Below are 22,032 nucleotides of genomic sequence, written 5' to 3'. Positions count from 1 at the left end.
ATGCAAAACAATAAAACCAAAACATCTATAATTTGTAGGCCTTTATGTGCAAAGCAGTTGAGCAATAATAAAAAAAACTGCAGCACTTACAAGGCATCATCATTCTGCATGTTTTAAAAGATAAATCTGTCCCATTCTGATGAATGGGATTCAGACTTTAATGATCACCGAGCACAGACAGAGACTGACGGTCTGTCACTGACTCATCTGCACTGCTTGTGTTGACAGAACATCAGCCTGACAGCAGCAGGTGGTTTTTAGCTGCTGTTCAGACTGAAGAATCCACACACTGTTCATTCCAATTCCACGGCCTCACATCTCACAGCCAGAGGTCAACAAACACATGCTGAGCTCAGATCAGTCTTGTCTCAGTCTGACACTCAGCTGATCATCCTGACAGTCCTGTAAACTGAAGCAGGTCCACATAGACTGTAACTTTTCACATCATGATCTACAGGATTGTTTAACTTCAAATAACCTTTTTGATATCCAGTGGATATTTTACATCCAGCAGTTCTTAATGAACCACTTACACAAGGTAACCACAACATTTATCACAGATGTAGGTTTTTACTTAAAATACAAAGATGGATCTCTAGATTTTAAGAATTGATTCTGGATTATTCAAATAAAAATCATGATTAATTGGAAAATCTGTGTTTTTTATCCAGCCCTGAACATTATACAGTGAGGACAAAGAAGTAAGACCAAAAAGTCAACATCTACACAGAGATGCTGAAGACATAACTCCAGCGTTATGCCAGCAGTCATTCATACGACAGTAGGATGGACTGTAACAGGACGAGCATGTTGCCACAGGAAACAGGGTGGAACCAAACTACATCGAACACTGCCGACAGGTTTCAGAGGACAGGAAGTGAGAGATCATGTGACACTGAAAGGAAACTGTGATGATGGGGGGGGGGGGGGTTAGTTCTGTGATCACAATGCAGGACACGGACGATGAGGTCGGGGTGGACTAGTTAATCTTACCTTGATAGTATTAAAGTTAGCCGTTGTTTGAACAGCCAAACGAATATTCTACAGGTGAATAAACATGGCAGAAAGAAGGGAAGAAAAAAACAGAACACCACACCAGTCAAGAGTGTTATGGAAACTCCCAGAGTTTATCTTGGTTGTTGTCAAAGACCAAACCAAGACTTATCACCAACCAGGAAACAGTCAGCACTGCAACCATGGCTCCAGCAGAACCAGCCCCACACACTGAATCATGATTAATCAAACCAAGCACTAAATGATTTACCCATCTTCAAACATACTGACATTAAGCACTGTGACAGTAAAATGTCTTATTGGGCATGATTGCAGTAAATTCCACAACAGATGCACCAGTATCAAAGTCATGCACAGTTACAGGGTTACAGAGTATTGTCTGAAGGATTGACTGACACAGGGTTGGTGTATGTATCTTACCTTCCATGGAGACGCAGTCTTGGAATCAGCTTCATCCTGTTGAAGAAGTAAAGCATGAGGATAGTGAGCAAACATCTCTCTATTGTCTGAAGCTGTTCTTAAATGTCAAGTAAAATGTGTGTAAATTAGAGAAATGATTACAACCTTGCCAGGAGCTGCACCGAGCATCTCTTGTTGCTGTAAACACAAAGAAACACAATCTCCATTAATGTACATGTGAAACATGGAGGATGGCTCAAACAGCTAACCCAGGGAGAGAGAACTTACCTGAGCCTGAACCATGGGGGCCTCCTCAGCCATGAGGCCTTCAGACTCCAGCTCAGAGGCCACCTTGTTGATGTCCCTCAGACGAGACTCATTGGCCTTCAGGTCCTGCACCAAACAAAACAACATCACACTTTCTTTGAGACGAGACCACAGAAGCCGGTGATTAGACAGAAACAAGCAGAAATACTGATCTGAGCAGAGGACTCAGGACTGAGTTTTATAGACATGGAAGAACTCAGCTTGTGATGTCATGCCTTTGTCTCTCTATAGAAGGAAAGTGGACGTCACCTTCTGGAAGTCGTCAAACTTCTTCTGCAGGACCTCGACCTGCTCCAGGTCTGAGCCGACCTCCTCGTTAGTGAGGGCGCTCTCCTTCTCGTTGATCCACTGCTGGAGCTCGTTGGCTTCACGGAACAACATGAACTTCTTGCAGCTCTTCTCTAACATGTCTTTACGTTTCTCTCCCAGATCCAGCAGAGTCCCATATCTCCAAAACAGAGACAACAGGAAGCATTACGTTAGAAAACCAGTCAGTGGGTAGAAAAACAGTGACATGCTGTGTGCAGCAGGTTTCATTTAAGACCTTTTAGGTTAGACCTTTATGAATGAAATTTAAAACCCAATTTCACATCCATACTGGAAAAAAGTACAAACGGTACGAAGGAAAAAAATCTGCACTTACTAACAAAGTAAATTAATTCATTCACATTCAACTGAACATGACTACACAGAACTGAGTGTATGCAAGAAGAATGTGTGTGTGTTTTCTGGTTGGTTAGTTTTTCTGACTTCCAATGTCACTCTAATGACTTTGTATCCAAAATTCCTAATATGAGTGTTTTCTTGAGCAAAGCTTCCCCGTGTATGCTGGGAGCTTATGTATGTAGATCCTGTGATGAAGTCTCACACAGCGACAGCTGTATGAGCCTTATAAATTGTAAATGCAAAGAAACACTTTAAATGACGGCATGAGGAAATGATTCTATGTTGAATGCCAAGGGGACAAGAACCCGCTCAGAATCTAATCCAATCATCAATCAGTCAATCAATTATTTTCATTATTAAGCAGAACTGTGGAACAGTTTCTGATTCCAGCTCCGATACGAGAATTAACTGCATTCTGTTTTATATCAATGTATACTGAATATCTTCTTGTACCGTTTCTGTAACAAAACAAGACATTTGAAGATATTCTGGACTCTGAGAAGCCACTTCTGATATTTTAGCCACAAAATATCAGATTTTAACTTGAAACAGAAACTCAGGGCTAGCTGCTCCAGTCTGTCCGTCTGTGTAACCAACCAGATCCGGCTGTGGGCGGGGCACTGCACTGCACCACAGAGAGGTGACTAGAGGGAGAGGCAGCTGCATCAGAGCCAAAGTCGTGCACTTTTACATTAATTTATGTTATTAGCAATCAGTTAAATAAATAATGTTTCAAATAATCAGCTGACCGATAATCAGAAATTGTAACTATCTATTGTCACATAGTTTTTTTTAAATTTTCTATAAATTATGACTCACTTTAATCAATTACATAGATAGAAAGAAGAATACAAACATAAAAACTAAAGTCTAACTTGTTAGCAGAGGGTTACCACATTCAGGTTTATCTATATGTCCATCTATACATTGAACACATTGTCCCAGGTCAATCTCTAACCCAGCTGATTGCTGTCATGATAGTTGGAGGCACTGGGATCAGTTGAATTTCAGGCCAATTGAATTATGTATTAATGATATAAGCTAATTTCTCTGACTGGGACCTTGTGCCTTGGACGTGAGGTAAAATGAATCAAAGCCTGATGTGGTCAGAACATATGTTTATACGGAAGATCATGGAGAAAATCAGAGGTGAAGATCCAGAGACAGGGCTGGGATGAGGAGGATGTAAAAGGTGAGCACCACAGGTACTTCTATCCCTGAGCTGGATAGAAGAGGAGGGTGACGTAGACACAGTGTCACAGCAGGTTTGAGGGGTTTGGGGGTGGGGGAGGGGGAGGGATGTAAAACTGCTGATGATATTTAGTGGTATCATGATCACAAGAACACGCAGAGGGACGCTGGTTCCTACTCACAGCTCTTCCACCTGCTTCATGCGTACAGACACGCTGCAGGCCTCCTTGGTGACAAGCCTGCTCAATGGCAAGGCAGCGTGAACACACAGCAAGGCAAGATTAAGGTGTTACAGCGAGAGGGCAGCAAAGGAGAGACAGAGAGAGGCCAGGGGCAAAGGTCATTAGTGTTAACACCTGAGCAGAAAACATGATCTGATGGAAGTAAAGAGGGGTTAAAAAGCAGAAGAGAAACAGTTCAATCGTGTAGGAAAGGAAAAATGAGTTAGTAAACTACATCCTGATGGAGGTTGTTATGTGGGTTTCTTACTGGTTCTCGATCTGGTCTTGGCGCAGTGCAATGCTGCCGTGTTCATCCAGCAGGTTTTCCCTGGAGGAGGACTGGGTGGGGTCCAGCTTCTTCACATAAGCAGCAGGAACAAAGCCCTGGCGATCATTCACCTCCACCTTCCACCAGTCCTGCAGCAGGGAGCAGAGCAATATAACAAGTGATGATGATGATGAGTTACTTCCCTTCCTGATTACATTTTATTCAGACAAAGTGCTTGATGTTACTGTGTCATGTTATAGAACTACATTTGTATTGATATTTTATATTCCTCTGTGCCATAGATACCACCACCACTGAAAATAGTCCCCAACAAACGCATTTCCTGCTGTTTGAGTGACATTCGTTAAAAACTACATTGAGCAGATGTTTTAGGAGATTACTGAGCCTTTTTTAAAAATGAAACACTGCTGAGCCGAAACATCCTGACCTCTCACATTGTAACATTGATTATCTTGATTATTATCTATTGTAAGTGATAAATCAGTTCTTGTAGTGAGACAGCTGGATGCTGGATAAATGTGAAAGCGTAAACATCTGAGCGTCTTTGAAAAGGTCAATCATCAGTCATTAAGACCAGACCACAAACAATTTAACTGAAGTATCATTCAACATTTCTCTGATCAGTCAGACAGTGTGTTGGACACTGAGCTGGCTTCATCTCTACCTTGTTGGTGCTGTTGAGCAGAGTGAGGATATCCCCTTTCTTCATGGTTACTTCACGGGGGCTCTTCTCCTGGTAGTCGTACAGGGCGAGGACCAGCTCCTTCCCGGTCTCGTCGTCAGTCGGTGCCACTTGTTGCTGTGTAATTAAACAAGTTGTGTCACTGATTTGTGTTTTCTAAAATCTAAAGAACAATTAATTACTAGGAGAATTAAGACAAACAGTGCAGCATTCAGAAGCTTTCTTGTGCAGTACAGTGTGAAGGAGGACTGGGTTTTACCCTGCAGGACTGGGCCTGTTCCTTCAGGGCCTGGATGCTGCTGCCGTAGGCGCTCAGGTCAGACATCAGAGCCTCGTGCTTCTTCAGCAGAGCCTGTGGAAGACAATGAGTTCAGCACAACTGTGTTTGTCACAGAAAACGTAGCAGTAACATACAGTAACATGATACAAGCCTCAGCTAATTTGTATGTAGATGTAGATAACAAACATTTGTTTTCAGTTATTTTGGTTGAGTTGACTGTAACAATGAGCAGAAATATATTGTGAGTGCTGGATCATGCTTAACCCTGATTGTTGCTGCATGCAGCTTTATTCTGTTTTTATTCTTTTATTTACCTTTTTTATGTTGTAGCTTCTATGATCATTGTTTTCTTCCTGGATAATAAATGTGATTCATGTATGTTTGTTCTTGTACAATATTGTTGTACCTCAGCAGAGTCCTCATCTTTGCCGTAGTCGATGCTCCCCACAATGGGCTCCTTCTCTCTCATCCAAGACTCGGCCTCGTTGGCATCAGCGAAGTACTGCTGTGCCTGCAGAGAGTCCTCCAGGTCCTGTCTCCTCTGGGAGGCTTTAGCCTTCAGTGTGTCCCAGCGTCCATGTAGTTCACCCAGCTTTGCCTTCACTTCCTCCCCAGCAAAGTGCCCTGGGTACCAGAGACATGACCGTTCAGCATTTTCAATGTTGGGTCACAAGGTCACAAGAATGTCTTAGAGTTTAGATCAATTACCTTCCTCGACCATGGCCTCTCCTTTCTGGGAGACAGCTTTGATGCGAGGCTCATGACCGGTGATCTCAGCCTGCAGAGCCTGGTGCTTCTTCAGCAAGTTCTGGACCCCGATCAGGTCTTTGCCTGAGGAAAAGACCAGGTCAAACTTCATCAATCATCTGAAATATGTGAAGAACTGAAGCATCCTCCAAGTTCCCTGCTTATTTATGTAAACCAACCTTTTGTATGAGACTATGTATCGTACAGTACTGTATAATACAGTGATCTAGATGCTGATTTTGTAAAGTGTTACCTCTGTTAGTCGAAGCAGCAATGGGCTCTTTCTCACGGATCCAAGTCTCTTCATCCTCCACATCTCTGAACAACTGCTGGAGCCTGAGAGAGTCGGACAGCTTCTGCTTGCGTGCAGCCATGGGCTCACGCAGAGCTTCATAACGAACAACTAAAGCTTCCTGCTTCTTGCGGATGTTGTCAGCATCAAAGTGTCCGGCCTCTTGGAACTGGCGAGCCTGAATTGTTATGCCATCAATACGATCCTGGGAAAGAAGAATTTAAACATTAAAATTACATAAAAATAAAAAAATACAGCATCAGGTATAATCTACGCCTGGCGTCAGGTACCTGGTGAGCAGCAACGTCTGCCTCCAGCAGAGCGTGTTTCTTCTGCAGGTTCTGGACATTGGTCAGGTCTTTTCCGTAGTCATCTGAAGCCAGGTGTCCCTCCACCTCGTACAGCCACAGCTCGATGTCCTCTACGTTCCTGTTGAACTGCTGCTGTTGGTTGGCCTCACGCAGCTTGATGCCTGAAATAAAAAGGCAGAAAACAAGTTTACAATTGAAACAGTTCAGACTGTTGTAGAAAATGTTGGTGCTGAATCCAGTCTTCGTCTATTACTACTTACATCATATGTAAATAACATTCTTCTTCCTTAAAGGTACTTTCTGAGTCCATTTGATATTCAAGTCCCATTATTACTCTAACCCAGGCTTTGACAAACCTTCAGTCTGTTTTTGACATCAGCTCTGAATCACAGACTTGCTTTAACTAGAACATGTCATTTATATTCAGATTCAGACTATTACCTCAATAATTCAATAGAGGTAAGGGCTGTGTGTAATCTAACAGTAAAGTATTGTTCAGTCAACTCTTATCTGCTTTGGTTTACAGAGACACTGCCATGCAGCACTTCAGAATTTAAACTTTATTCATCACACTATGTTTATGACTTTCTGCACATCACTGCACTGTATCACAAATTAATTTGGACTTCCATAAAATAGCAGCTACAGTGTCTTCAACTCCCCCTTTCCTCCAGCCGGTACCTTTGAGCTCAGTTGCCTCCAGCAGTTTCTTCCACTGGGAGCTGACCTCCTCCATGCGGCCATCCACCTCGGTGGAGGCGTAATGTTTTCCATCCAGGAGCTCCTGGCCAGACTTCTGCAGAGCATCGATGCGGCTCTGGTTCGCTGACAGCTCAGCTTCAAAAGCCTGGTGTTTCTGCACCTTGCCCTGGAGGTTGGAGGGATCCTGTCAAGAAAGCAGAAGCATAGAGGTTGGAGGAGTGGATAAAGCATAACACTGTACAAATACATTTCAAAATGCATTTTATAAACTACCTTGTAAGCTTCATCAGTGGCAGTCTTCATCTTCTCGTTGATCCAGCTCTTGAGCTCATCAGAATCCCTGAAGAATTGCTGCAGGTGGAAGGAGTCCTCCAAGGCAGCGCGACGAGACTGAGCGCGCTCATGCAGGGCGTTACGGCGGCTGAGCAGCTAAAGATGTGAAATGGAAGAGAAGGCGTATTACTTTGAGTTCAGACAGAGAAATTTTGCTTTAGCATTCAGTGCTCATATCTTGTGGGAAGTCAGGAAGCTGACAGTGGCACTTACAGCATCTCTGCGAGTTGCCACATCTTCTTTGGCATAGTGGTTGTTCTGGATCAGCTTGGTAGCAAACTCATCAAGGGCCTGATGGTGCAAAAGACAAGGAGATTAATAGTGTATTCTGTTTTATAACAGTACAAGTCAAGAGATAAAAGCTGGCTGTGATTCCACAGCTTCTATGCTGTAGGAATAATATTCTTGCTTAAATACTTGAAGGCGGAGTAACTTACTGTGATCTTCTCTTCCTGGGCGCTAAGTGACTTCTCAAAGTCCTCATGTTTCTTCAGCAGTGCCTCTACACTGTCCAGGGAGTCACCAAGGTCTTCATTCAGGAGGAAAGCCTACACAATGAAAATACAACATTAAAAATCGGCACATAAGATCTACTAGACCACACGCACCATCCTGAAGAAAGGTATTGATTGTTCGTTTGTTACCTCTTGTTTACTCATCCAGTTGTCAACTTGCTCAGTATCCCTGTAGAAGAGCTGCAGGTCCATGCACTGCTCGTACTGCTGCCTGCGAACCTCCCACAGCTCCAGCAGAGACTCCTTCTCCTCAGTGAGGATGCCCAGCTACACACAACACAACACACCACATTAAACATGTTACACAGTGATGTGCTGGTGAAGATACAGAACAATAACATTACACACAAAAAAAAAAAAAAAAGTACAGTCTGGATGCTGTCACAGTCCCACCTTTTCCTTGACCTCCTCGGAGGCGTAGTGTCCTGTATTGAGTAAGGCCTGGCCAGCTTCATCAGTGGTTCTAAAACTGTCCTCATGGGCATCGATCTCTCCCTGAAACACACGGAAGAAAAACACTTAGAAGGAGAAGCAATGACATTTCTAAATGTGAAATAATGTTGTATTGTCCTTTGTGTTACAACAGATTTTACCTTATGTTCCTGGTGGCGGTCTAGCAGAGCCTCAGCTCCAGCGACGTCATTGGCCAGTTCGTCAGCATTGATCAGGGCCTTCATCTCTGTCACCCAGCTGGTCAAATCCCTGAAGTCAGCAGTGAAACGCTGCAGCCTAAAAGACACAAGAGGGCAGGAGTGAGCAGGTTTGATGCAGCCTCACACGCCGTGTACTGAGATGATATCTGCCCGTTGAATGAAGCTTTCATATTTTCAAGCATGGCAGGATTCCTAATAATAAAGGTCTTCAAATATCAAAATATGCAGCAGAATGAGACAGCATGAAGAAGCAAGTTAAACTATGACTGAAAACAAGATATCCCTACCGACAAGTTATTTCTTCATTTACTCTTTTTCTTTTATACTGTGAATACGCTGATTTGAGCTCTTACAACACAAAAATCTTATATGAAATAATCCAGCAGTAACCTCTTACTACACTGAGTTCAACCAAAACTGTATCATCTTAAAGAGCAACTCAGGCTCCAACATAACTGTTATTTTCAGTATTGATTATGTGGCTGATTATTTTGGATAACAGGTAACAGTGATATGGCTAAGCAGCGTCTGGTATTTTACTGGTAAGAGTCGTTGAGGCGGGCGTGGCGTTCAGCAGCCAGAGTACGAATCTGCTCCCAGTTAGTGATGAGTTCATCCTTCTTCAGGTGAATCTGGGAGGCGTTCTGAGGATGCGTCTCCTGCAGGCGCTCGGCATCACCACCCAGTGTGTTGACCTAATTGAAAGAGGAAACAGGGAAGACAATAAAAAGTTAGAGAGGTTTTATCTTCATGGCTGCGTTTATGTGTGGACATGATGCAGAGCGGCGTATGTCCTGCCTTATCATTCAGTGCAGCCAGGTCTCTCTCCAGACCCTCATGTTTGCGCAGCAGAGCCTGCACACTGGCCAGGTCACGACCAAAGTCATCAGAGGCCATGAGCTGCTCCTTCTCCTTGATCCAGCTGATGGTCTCATCCACATCCCTGTTGTCAGAGTGAAAACACACAGCCGGTCACTATCGTCGATGAGGCAAAGTAATAACATGACACATGAGTGTATAAGCAGTCCACCTGTGTGTCTGATGTTTACCTGTTGAAGCGCTGCACCTCAGCAGCCCCGAACAGCTTGGTCTGCCTCTGCTGGGCCAGACCCTTCAGGCGCTGCCAGGCGGTATTGACCTCGTCCTGCTTGCGGACGATGAGCTCCGCCTCAGGATGGGTCTCCTGGATCAGTTTGGCTGCCAGCTGGTTCACTTCATTCACACGCTCCTCGTGGGCCGCCAGGTCAGTCTGGAACTCCTCAAACTTCTTCTGCAGCAGCTCCACGTGCTCCAGGTCCTGGCCCAGCTCCTCGGAGGTGGCCATGGCTTCCTACAAACATTTAAGTTAAACTTCTATGATTTTATGTCTTTAGAAATTGTAAAAATGGCTCATTAATCATGGCATGACATCAACGGGCATGTGTTTGAAAATGTATTTATCAATCTATAAATAAATAGTCTAAATTTGAAAATTGTTATTTCATATTTTATTGTCAATTAAAAGAGGAATTATTAAAATAATTTGCAAATGACATATTAATCAATCAATAAATAAAGGGCTTTACAAATACAAGACAGAAAATATGTAAATCATTTAAAAATACATGAATGAATTCTGAAATAAATGAACCTATTTGAAAATGCAGTTTAAACAGAGAAATAAATAACTGGATTAACAATTTAAATTAAGATTTTAATCATGCAATGCTTTTGCTTTCCTCGTTCGATTTGCTTTGTCATTTAGCTTCTCCGTTTAACTTCTCTATGACACTTTGGGCCTCGCTTTGGTAAAAGCAGGTAAAACAATGCAAATTGACCATGGGACAAGCCACTTCAAGATTCTTTGTACACTTTAAAATTCACTTACAGCTCATCATTACTGAGGTTTTTTTTTCAAATGTTAAATTGCATAGTTTTCTGTACAAGTTACTGATGAAGCCAAAGTTTCTCTGTTGGCCTGGTTTTCGTCCCTCATTCAAAGTAATTGGTACCATTAGCATCAGGGTAGTTTTAAAGCTGTGAATCTGACCTTGTCACTGATCCAGTCCAGGGCATCTTCACACTCACGCAGGTACTGGACCAGCTTCTGGGCCTGCAGGAGACGCATTCCCTTCTCCTTGGTCCTTTGCAGCAGGAGTTCCCAAAGGCGATGCAGCTCCTCCAGACGAGTCTAGAGCACATGGGAGAGGTGGAGAGTTATTTTTTACTTAAAGTTACTAGAAAGAGAAAATACAGTGGAAACAGCTTATATAGATCAAAAAGTTTGGGCTGCTAGTACTCAAGTAGTCCAACTACTCATTACTTTATACTCATGTTAAAAATATACAAATGTCAATTAAATGGTAATCTGCATGAGAAATAACAAAAATGGTTCAGTTATAATAAATATCTGTTTAAAGTGATGAATTTGACCCCAACAGATGTGATTACTATGAGCAGTTTCCACTGTAAATGAAAAAAGAACATCTCCAACATAAGACTAGACACCACTGTAGTTTTCCTTTGTACTTGACAAGTCTTCTGTGAATCTGTATTTAAAATAAAAGTGAAGTATTTTCAATGTATATATTATACCATCATATCTGTTTGAAGAAAACACCTGGAAACCAAAAGATTTCCACGAGCACCAGTCTTTTCAAACCGACTCCCATTAAACAAAACAAAAGTTTCCTCACAACAAAATGACAGTAAGGAAAAGCAGACTGTAAAGAGCTTGATCTGGAAGAAGTTTCACAGCACTCAGGAGTCACACAGCAGTTCAACACCTACTTGTATATATTCACCCATATTTACACTTGTAACTATGGGTCTCTGTTGTGTCCGGTAAGGCGTGTAGGACTGGACCAGATGGAAGAAGTTAAAAGAATATTCAGGAAACAAAACCAATTGAGCTGCTAAGATTCTGTTTGTTCCTTAATGATGCAGTCCAACTGAACAGCCCACCATGGATACATAGTTAATGTACACCAACACTGTGTATTAAACTGACTGCATCTTCATCACTGAGTGCCTTACTCGAATGGTTTCAGAGGAGAAGTGGCCCTCGCTCATCATAATGTTTCCAGTATCGTCCAGTTTGATAATGGCCCCCGCGTTAGCCTGAACTTCAGCTTCAAAGGCCTGATGTTTCTGCAGCTTACCCTGTGTACAAGAAGACATGTGGGACAAATAACAATCATTATATCAAAACAAATGATTGACAGAAAAATAAAATAAAAATATAGATGAACAAGATGTTATCTGTTAGTGAACTATGAATTCTGGGAAAGTACAAATGGCAAGCTTATAGTCTAAAGGGTTCAATTTAGAGATCTTCACTGGTCCAAAATTTGGACCCGAGCTGAAACAGACCCGAGGAGAACCTACCTGAATCCAACCTGCATAAACTGATTTTCAAAAAAGAAGAGACCTGATCTGAGGAGGACCTGAGACCAGATCCAAAATGCACAAACAGACCCTAACAGGGAGAGATTACCAACACCAGCATCCATTCAGATCCACTCTGGTGTTGACCATATTGACACACACATCTGTTACCTATGGCAGTAAAAACAGACCGTAATGGACTGAGTGGACCCATGAGGACCTCTACTTCAAACATACAGATCTATTAAAAACCAGGTCAACAGACCTGCAGGTTGGAGGGGTCTTTGTAGTTCTCATCAGAGGCGATCTGCAGCTTCTCCTGGATCCACTTCTCCAACTCATCAGCGTCACGGCGGAAGAACTGAAAGCGGTAAGAGTCCTCCAGCTTCTGCCGGCGCATAATCGACAGATCCTTGAAACGCCGGTAGCGGTCGAGCACCTGCTGCCGGCGCTCCTGGATGTCTTCGGCTGTCTCCAGCACTTTGCCCCCTGCGGTGTCCATCTTCTACAAAAAAGGAAAAACATGGGTTACACATGTTATTAAGTTTTCTATTATACCGTTTTCTATTATATTAAATTACATCAATAACAGATCAGTTATATGTAGAAAAGCAGCTAATAAAATCTGAAATCTGAATCTGAAACTAATTTATGTGGGTGAGACTTTTACCTGCTCAGGCCACACAGACATTGAAATATGGATGACAGTGACTAAAGAAAGGGAATATTCAGACAAGACATCCAGCCTAAACAGTAAAATAGCTCCTCTTGCTAATAGGTTTGTGTATAACTCATGATATCCAAACAGACTGCTACAGCAATGTAGGTTCATCTCAAAGATGTTACACTCATTCCCTTCTCCCATATTACAATTATTAGTCACATACCCTGACCTTTATTTTGAAAATTTGACATTTCTATCTTCCCAGATAAGACCGCTGATGATTTAACATTCATGTCCGTCTGTGTTTCTGACTCTCATCACTATAAAGTTATTCAATTTAATAAGTATAAAAGCTCTGAAAACAAAGGAGAGGTTATTTGTGTCTCCAGGATCCTGAACATCTACAACTTTTCTCTTGACAGAAACTTGGATCTATGAGGCAGGATATAACAAACAAGGCTGTTAGCCTAAAACAGCCCCCCCCCATCCTGTCCCAAGCTGTGCAACCAAGGGGCCGGCAGCTGAAATAGTAAAATGCCAAACGAGGGTGGGGGCGGAAATTCCACACGCAAGCGAACAGTAACCAGGCTTCACTGCACAATGGGATTGCTGCAGTCAGCTTCTCTGTGCACTGTTTCCCTGGCTCCACGGTCAGTGTGGCCTCACGCTGTAGGTTACAGCTAGCTAGGTCGAGCTAGCAACCCCACTGAACCATGAAAAAACATGATCTTTACTGACATCCACAGCAGCTGAGTTTCTACCAAGCAGGAAATCAACAGGGCATGAGCAGCACAGTCTGAATAGCAGAAATGAAACCAATTCAGAAATTCAAAATAAAAGCAATAATCCGTGAACTAATTAAGGTGCGACTGTTGGTGGGTTTACCAGTTTAAAACTTTGTTTTTAACTTTATTCTTATTCAGTCAATTTAAAAATGTTCCTTTACATCTGGAGAATATGATTTGTAGGCCGGGTATCTCTGTAGCACCACAACACTTATGGTGCTAACAATGAACAACAATGTGACACATTTGACCTTTATTGGATTTGATATTCCACTTGGCCCTATTGAGATTTCAATTATAGTTCGATTAATTGTGCAGCTCTATTATAAACGCAGCCGTGGTGAATGACAGACAAAAATCAACCTTTCTCCTGTGGTTATCTGGTGGCTTACATCAAGGAGGAAGAATTTAAAAGCACTGAACCACAGTGTAATAAGAATATATTCTTTGTTTATGTGTCCGCCTCCGCCCATCAACAGACAGAGACAAAGAGGAGAGAGAGAGAGGGAGAGAGATATTGATCGGACTAACCAAACCAAGGTCAACCAGAGCCTAAGCACAATAGCTGACGGCCTCGCTGAGTGCAGGGTGAATCGGGGTGTGTGGAGTCTGACAGACCTAAATGTAGATGAAAGAGGTTTTTGTTGATGTTGCAGACAGTGATACAAAAAGCGATGAGTGGATGTGAGACAGTCTCCTGATCCTGGTCTGAATGGGAGGATTAGTGGAGTCAGCATTGCAACTGAAGTGGGCTTTTTATCCACAGCCAACGCACAGACATGCTTTGGTCCCAAGAGGTGCCATTACCTCTTCAGACAAGCAAACATCCCAATGAGCCCACACATATACACAACATATATCACATCACTGTGTATGCTGTAAGCCGATTAGTGCCATCAATCCACTACCTGTCCAGTGACTGTCCAGAAAGCTGGCCCAGTGTTTCCCAGACATTGATTTATTTGCTTACTATATCGACATTAACCGTCACATATTGATTTTTCATATTTTTTTTTTTACTATTTCAAAAATGGGTAAAATCTTATTTCATTGTAGAGATGTGTGCAGCGCTTTGAGCCAACACACATGTACATCCACATCTACATCTACACTAACACGTTTTATTTTAAAACTCATCTCTTTTGCTAAGTTTATTCCATAGTTTTCAGAAACACTGAGGGGCCCATTTTAGTTTGAAAACTCTTGGTTGTGTTTAAATCTGGACAGGCAGAAACAAAGACCTTTGGAAATGATGATGCAGAAGCCCACCTTCACCTCCTGATTGGAGCTTTTCAGTAATGATGTATCCTTCCCTGATTTGTGTCGTTCCTATCATGTGACCGTTTCCAGGTGAAAACAACGATTCCCAATCTGTTTTCCTACCATTCATGACGCCTCATGAATGGTGCGTGTTCTGGAACTGGACTCACTCACCAATCACAATATGCAATAAACTCACCTCCCCATTTTGTCAGCTACCACCACAAATAGAATCTAATTCAGTGGGAAACAGTGCTAGCCAGCACCCCTCCCCCATCTGAAAGCCTGTCCCAGTTCACAGAGAGCTTAAATCATCTCAGGGATTTAACAGACCTCAGCCTCATTCTGCACAGTGATGTCAGCAACAGGGGACACACAATTGTGACTGACACTTCAACATCACAGGGCTACACATCTGTATGAATTCAGATCATTACTACACACAAGGACATGTTTTCCCATTTTACCACCAGGGTGAAACTAAAGATGGACTTTTGGTTTTAGAAAAGAGAAAGACCACGCTTTGTTTGGTGTTTATTTCCTCGTGGTTACTTAATAAATTAAGAATAATAACATATACAACTGCCAGTAACACTGGTAAAGACATAGAAGACAATGGACTGACCTGTCACAGCTGTGTGAGGTATTAGTCTACCTCCAAACTGCCTTGAACCAGTCCCATCAATAAGTGGGTGTCAACCAAAACCCTGATGACATCTTTATTTTCTGGCAATCCCAATCAACAGCTTTCAATGCACAATATCAAATATCCCGATATTTCCGGCCACATTTGATATTATTCATAATATCCTCATACCCTCATCCTCCTTTTCAACACTTTGCTTACTGTACATTGGCCTTGTCAAGTGACAAATACAACTTTGAACGGCTGTTTAGTGGCAGCATCACTTATACCTGCAACATAAAATACAATAATATTACAAAAAGAAAAAATCTTGGACACTGACTGACTCAGCATGGAGTTACTGCCCATTCACAAGTATTTAGTCCTAGTTTATATAAATTATAAATATGTACCTGCTGTTCGGACATTGCCTGTAATGTCTTTTCAAATCACAACCTTTGCACACAAAGTGACATAAAAATGAGTAACTGTTGATTTACTTCCATGTTGCATAAACTCAGTCACCTGACGCCACCCGCTGTGAATTTCAAACCTACAGTGACTCAGCAAATTTTTACAGCAATGTGACGTCTTTCAATTGAATGTTAAGATGAAGGTCTTTTAAGAGGACCAGGTATCTAATGGGCCAATGTGTAAAAGGGACAAATAAAAATTGGGTTCAATATAAAGTATAATTGTAATTACAAGAGAACCAACTGGCGTTAATTGAATGTGACAGTGAGACTAAACTAGCGTTAGAGTGGTGCTGCTAACAGCTCTCTGACGCCCTGATATACAGCACTGCCACTGCTGATAGCATTTCCTCCCTTCTTGTTTTAGTAGATAGCAGCTTTCCCTCTCTACACCTCTCAGCTGCCTCTGTGGGGCTTTCTGCTCTCTCCCTCAAACACCCACACACACTGATATCAGCCAGCAGTAGTGCTAGCTTCTGCTATATGGATGGTTGGTCATATAACCCTTACTGCCATCATCACACTTCCGAAGTCCAATTATCTACTATTACAGGCACAAAAAAAAGTAAATGCAATGCTATTGTCACTATCAACACCTTCCTCTGTTAGGAAATGATGCAGGAAAATTGGTTCAGGAGATGAAAGCTAAAGTATTCTGTTCTTCACAGAGATTGATACTACCTGAAACAAATACACAAGGAACTCAATAAACTCAAATAATAAAAATCTTCCTACCCCACCATCTGCATTTAGCCACTAGAAGCCACTAACTTAGCTACTGCATAAACAAGAGCTGCAACAAGGATCAGTGAGTCATACCATTTATCAGCACATCTGCAGTGCCATGAGAATACTTACTGATGTTCATCAGTGTGACAACACTCAAATATGTTGCAGCAGTTTAGGAAAGGCCAGTGATTTCCTCATATGCTATTACTGCTGTTGCTATGTCACAAAGTCGCAATTACACGACTCTGCACAACAAAAATTTAAATGATGGATAAAGTGGAGACACGTGGTGACACCTGGCTGACCACGAGTGTACTACGCACCTGCACCACCCAGGTACAAAACCCATGACAGTTGGAGTGGCTATTGGGCGTAACTGGAAAAATCCTGGTGGATTAGTGGGCTGTAAAATATCCATAAAGTTTTTACCAGCCCTGGAAAATCTGAAACTGCTGCTGATAAAGTTCCTCGGGGTAACACATTAAGATGACTTTAAATTCAAAATTGCTCTCAATATAGTTTGATATTATTGTAAATAATAATTTAACATCTGTCGTTTCTGTTAAAGGAAATCAGTAATAGTTCATTCAAGGGGACCAGGCCTACTAATTCTGTTTCCTCTTGCTGTTTAAAAACATTTTGTTATCTGTTTGTTTGATCAACTGTCAGAAAAATCTGTATCATCACAAAACAGACCAGTATATATTTTTAGAGACACTGTACATCCCAAAGCTGCATTTAAGTGCTGAGATGCGATAAAAGACATGAGTGGACATCATGGGTGGATGAATGGAGAGCAACAGTTATCGATTTTCTCTATTAAAGTGATCCTCCATATAACACAGGAGGTATCCATTGGAAAGCCTCTAACAAGGTCCATGCATCCTTCCTGTTGGAAACAATAATCTAACCCCTCTCAACTACCTGCTACATTTACAACAAACTGCTACTGATCCAAAAAACCAACAACAGCTGAGAGCAGGTCTGCGGGTCAGAGAAGGTTCATCTGAACCAAAGGATAAATTTCACTGTCTGTCTTCGATAGACCTGGTTATTGATGAAGTCAGAAGTTATTAACGCACGTGGACTTCAAGAGGATGTCCTCAAATCCTGTTAAACATAGAACTGTATTAAATAAATAGAAGCTTGTTAGCCAAGTATGGAAGGTGTAAACGACCTGTGGGTGTTGTTACTGTCAAGGAAGGCTACAGTCTCAGAGAAAACAGCAGACTTCAATGACCTTCCCTAAGTTCTCTGTTATAATCAAAGTTGCACAGAGGAAATGGATGAAGTCATTCACTTAGAAACTCCCAGTTACTATGGCGAACCATCTGTTATGAACAGGGGTCATACTGACGCCATACTTGGAGGATGGAAGCTAACAGAATTAGCAGGAAATGGGTGAGTCTCATGAGACTAGGCGAGTCTATTTCCCTGACAGAGGAGAGAGGATCTGAACCATGACATAACAACAACAACAACACCTCTTTTCCTTTTCCTCAAACTGAACTGAGCATCTGAGGAATTTTTCTTTAGTAATACAAGGCCAATATATGTGACGTATAAGTTCACAATAATTACTGATGGACAAATCTGGAATTTGAAGCAACCATAGTTACTCCGCAATCCTTTAGCAGTTCGTAGTTTTTAGCAACCAACTGCAAGTCCTAACAAATATAAAATCCATATCAGAAATTTTAGTAATTTAAATACATTAAAAAAGAAAACACTAATGAGAGCAGAGAGCAGTCTAACAGGACCTCATGTCCAGTCAAGCTAGTCTTTCACTGCTCCAGTCAGGCTCATAACTAGCAAACAGCAAGGAGTATACAAACTAATTTCAATGTTTTCTGAAGGTATTTAGTTAAGATACCTGAGTCTATTTCATTTTAAGATAGGACCACACTTTATCTTCATGCAAAGACCATCACATCAAAAAAAGCCATGCAGTAAAATTCAACTGCATGCAGACAGTATGAAACGACTCCCAGCAGGATATCAACAGAAACAGGCAAACGCATGCACAGTTCAGATCAGCAGCCACTTACCAAATCCCTGTGACATTCAACTTAAATTAAACATCACAGCTTTATACTGACAGATCTGATCTGATAGTTTGACAGGAAGAAAAATAGTGCAAAACCAAACCACACACATGAGATATTTCTAGTCTGGAGCCTCAGGTTCTCTTGTATTATTGTTGATCAGAGGGCTACATCTGTGGCGAAGTCATAGTCTGCAGCAGTGTGTACGTCTGTAGTACACTCCTCCACAATCTGACCGTGATTGAGGAAGCAAAGTCTCATCTACAGCAGCACAGACAGACGCATTGCACCTGCAGTGACTACGCTGTACAAAAGAGCAAGCCAAGATGTAGCCCAGCCCATGCGTCTGCTCCGCACCACCCACCCCTCCCTCCAGCTCTCTCCCATCCCTTTACTCAGCAAAACAACACCACCACTGGCCTACACGTCTCTCGAATCTTCTGTCCTGTACAAACTCAAAACACAATAGCACACGCAAACACACAGAGGCACACACACAGTGGTGACACAAATATGGTTGTTACCTTGAGCTTGGGTTTAGTAAAGGTTGACATGTTGTGTGTCTGTGTGGGCTGGCTACAGGGCATATCATTGATCACAGTGAGCAGTCAGAATAAGAGGATGCTTTCACAGGAAATTCATCATGATGATGTTTCAGCAGTCAATACAATGAGGAATCGCAGAAAGACAATACACAGAGGCTCAATGTGTGGAAAGTAGTTCAAGCCAGCATGGAAATGACAGTGAGTTAGCAGGCTGCACTGTATCTGCAGGCCTCATAGCGAATCTCACAGCCTGGAGACGAGGAGGCCTATTTTCTATTTGGGTCATGGTCACACACAGTTACAATGGAAAAAGACAATCCGTAGGTTGCATAGGTGGAGAGGGAGTTTGGAGAAGAGAAATGGCATAAAGCAAGGTCTATACAGCTGTGTTCAAATGTATAAGTTATCAGTATTACTCAACAGCAAAATATAACAAGGTTAATTACAGATGACTGCAGATGTGACCATGCATAACCCCAGGAGACGTCTAACACCACAATAATGTATGTAATGCATTGTACTAAATGTTGTGATAGGTCTAAACACCTGGAACCACAGCTAATTGATATACAGTTCATATTGCCTCAGTCTAGCTATTCACCCAAATAATGGAATGACATATATTCAAGTGGTGACTGTCATAAGATTAAAATGAGGCAGGGTAGAGGGAGATTAATTTGCTCCAGGAATATATAGTAAGTAATTTAGGTGGTACAGCCGTCCCATTTTGCCTCCATGTTTCTGTATCACAGCGTTTACCTTATGCCGTCTGCATTACCAGCAAAGAACACACAAACTGCAGCTCTACTGCTTGAGGCTCTAACGGACGGACAACCTTCATCATCCTGGAGTTTACATAGAGTGCTGCCAAACAATATGATACATACTGCATATTTGTCTTATCAAATTAATCATTACTGCAATTTAAGCCTAATTGGTAATTTAACATTACTGACCTTAGAAAAGGCTCACTAATTAATTTCTAGGTGAATACACACTGACCTATTCCCTGTTTCTGCCATTTTACATATGACTGCCCAGGGGCTTCTTTAATTTGAGGTGAGTATAATGGTCGAATAAAATGTAAGTATTATATAGCAGTGCAACACTAATCAGGACAGGTAACAGGTGTTAGTGGATGGATAAATCTATACTCATCTTAAATCCTATGCTTTCACTCACTCACTCACTGATGCTTTTGAAGCAGAACTGCTTCAAACTACAAAGTACGCGGCCAAATTAGATGATATACAACACATTGATGTTAAATTCTATCTACTAATGAACAACAAGTTTCCAAATGTTTCTTTCTAAAAGAAACAGTATGGCCACAAGATGAGTAACTGGCATTGAGCAAGAGGATGGCCCATTACAGGTCACTAACACTTAACACATTCAAATGTATGTATAGATATGAAATAGCACATTTCATTTTAAGCTTTAACCTCTTAAAAACACTGTTTCTGTGGTAACTTTTCATTCCCACAGTTTTTAATCACTATCTCGAGGCCTTCTATCTGAATTCCTCTCCAGAGTGGGGAGGGGGGCAGTTGGTATGTGAAGCACTTGGCACCACCCTGTCAAATTCATTTGCTGAGACAGTCAGTAGCAGAGGTGTGAGACAGCGCTTTCACCTTATCACGAGTCTGCTTTTACTGTCCTCAACCGTCTTTATGCAAACTACACTCTATCTTTATGTGACTGTAGTGTCAGGCTTTGTTGGACATAGCAGGGTCTTTTCATGGGCTTGTACCACTCCTTAAAAACACGCAACGCCACCTAATGACATTTAATGTGACTAATTGATCGTGCATTTGAGAACACTCGTTCAGCACAATGCTGGTGTGAATTATTAACGGTAACACTGTCTTCGTTTTAATTACATACAGGGTAATAGGAGGACGAACAGCTGGGGCCATATGTCCAAAGGTATTCAACTGCACTGGGCGGCTCCCTCTCTGCCATGGCCGACAAGCTAATATAGATATCTGCTTAACCTTCTTAGTTTTTTTTGTATTACATAGATAACAATTTTGTTGACTTCGTACACACTATGTACAAACCTTTGAAAGAATGACTGTGTCAACCAATAGGTGAAATCAGATGTGATTAACGTTACTGCTAATTTAAACTGACTGAAGCTAGCAGACAGCAACTCAGGGCAACCCCGCTAACTTGAACATTTTAACTAACTAACAAGCGATGTTATTACGTTAGGTGCACTTTACAGGCGGGGTGTATAACGGTTATCTGATGTTTATGTCGACTTATGGATGTTTAAATCAACCATTTTGTTTGAATGCAACGCAGGGCAATGGGTGCCAATGCAAGCTAATGTCATCTGGTAGGGTGGCTAATGTTAGCATTTAGATTTTATCAAACCGTCAGACGCTTTAGAGGAAAACTGTTACGTCTTGTCTGCTGTTAAGTGCATGTATGTTAGCTACAGTGCTGTAAATACGGTTCAACAATAGGAGTGGCTGCAGTTAGCTAACGTTAAGCTAGCAGGGACTGCAAATTGGACGAACAGAGCCGGATAGCTAGAAAAACACCGTCCACACTGTGCAGCTAATCTCTTTTACAATGACCAACTCAACACAAATATAGTATTTTTTAATATTTCTCGTACCTTTGTGTGTTTTCGAACGAGCTTACGAAGTGGTGGTTATCCAGGCGGATCGACGACGAAGGATGAGAGGTCGCTTTCTGGGATGGCTGAATTTTTTTTTTTTTTTAACCGAATGTGACGTAATCTCTGCAGCTGTACGGAAAAAACCGATAAACAACGGAAGTACCCGAAACTCTGTGAGCGAACACTTTTTTATAATATAATATAATATAATTATTAATAATCTTTATTGATAATAGAATTCTCAGATAAAAAAAAATACAATTAACTATCTAAATAAAAACATTAA

The 22,032-nt window shown here is 41.7% G+C and overlaps 1 protein-coding gene across 6 annotated transcripts in view; it reads right to left on the bottom strand.

The window, feature by feature from the left end:
- The window catches only part of sptan1 (spectrin alpha, non-erythrocytic 1), a 34,746-nt gene extending 12,885 nt beyond the window's left edge, over window positions 1-21,861 (bottom strand). For 2 of the 6 annotated variants that reach the window (XM_056402734.1, XM_056402736.1), the window contains exons 1-27: window positions 21,744-21,861; window positions 12,254-12,493; window positions 11,638-11,763; window positions 10,652-10,792; window positions 9,672-9,952; window positions 9,421-9,565; window positions 9,163-9,317; window positions 8,563-8,698; window positions 8,363-8,464; window positions 8,099-8,236; window positions 7,892-8,002; window positions 7,668-7,745; window positions 7,395-7,550; window positions 7,101-7,305; window positions 6,399-6,580; window positions 6,070-6,313; window positions 5,778-5,900; window positions 5,476-5,693; window positions 5,049-5,141; window positions 4,772-4,906; window positions 4,087-4,235; window positions 3,780-3,836; window positions 1,990-2,188; window positions 1,702-1,806; window positions 1,579-1,611; window positions 1,435-1,470; window positions 994-1,041 (exon numbers count right to left, since the gene is read on the bottom strand). In XM_056402734.1, the coding sequence (XP_056258709.1) occupies window positions 994-1,041; window positions 1,435-1,470; window positions 1,579-1,611; window positions 1,702-1,806; window positions 1,990-2,188; window positions 3,780-3,836; window positions 4,087-4,235; window positions 4,772-4,906; window positions 5,049-5,141; window positions 5,476-5,693; window positions 5,778-5,900; window positions 6,070-6,313; window positions 6,399-6,580; window positions 7,101-7,305; window positions 7,395-7,550; window positions 7,668-7,745; window positions 7,892-8,002; window positions 8,099-8,236; window positions 8,363-8,464; window positions 8,563-8,698; window positions 9,163-9,317; window positions 9,421-9,565; window positions 9,672-9,952; window positions 10,652-10,792; window positions 11,638-11,763; window positions 12,254-12,490 (3,633 nt within the window). In that variant the 5' untranslated portion in view covers window positions 12,491-12,493; window positions 21,744-21,861. Of the gene's footprint in view, window positions 1-993; window positions 1,042-1,434; window positions 1,471-1,578; window positions 1,612-1,701; window positions 1,807-1,989; window positions 2,189-3,779; window positions 3,837-4,086; window positions 4,236-4,771; window positions 4,907-5,048; window positions 5,142-5,475; window positions 5,694-5,777; window positions 5,901-6,069; window positions 6,314-6,398; window positions 6,581-7,100; window positions 7,306-7,394; window positions 7,551-7,667; window positions 7,746-7,891; window positions 8,003-8,098; window positions 8,237-8,362; window positions 8,465-8,562; window positions 8,699-9,162; window positions 9,318-9,420; window positions 9,566-9,671; window positions 9,953-10,651; window positions 10,793-11,637; window positions 11,764-12,253; window positions 12,494-18,679; window positions 18,805-21,743 lie in introns of those variants that run through there. The other 4 variants (XM_056402738.1, XM_056402739.1, XM_056402735.1 and 1 more) reach the window with 3 other exon arrangements.
- Window positions 21,862-22,032: the final 171 nt, after the last annotated feature.

The sequence above is a fragment of the Seriola aureovittata genome, chromosome 18 (genome assembly GCF_021018895.1).
Source record: "Seriola aureovittata isolate HTS-2021-v1 ecotype China chromosome 18, ASM2101889v1, whole genome shotgun sequence".
Classification (NCBI taxonomy): Eukaryota; Metazoa; Chordata; class Actinopteri; order Carangiformes; family Carangidae; genus Seriola; species Seriola aureovittata.
The sequence above is the reverse complement of the archived record's forward strand: the minus strand, read 5'-3'. Positions and strand labels throughout refer to the sequence as shown.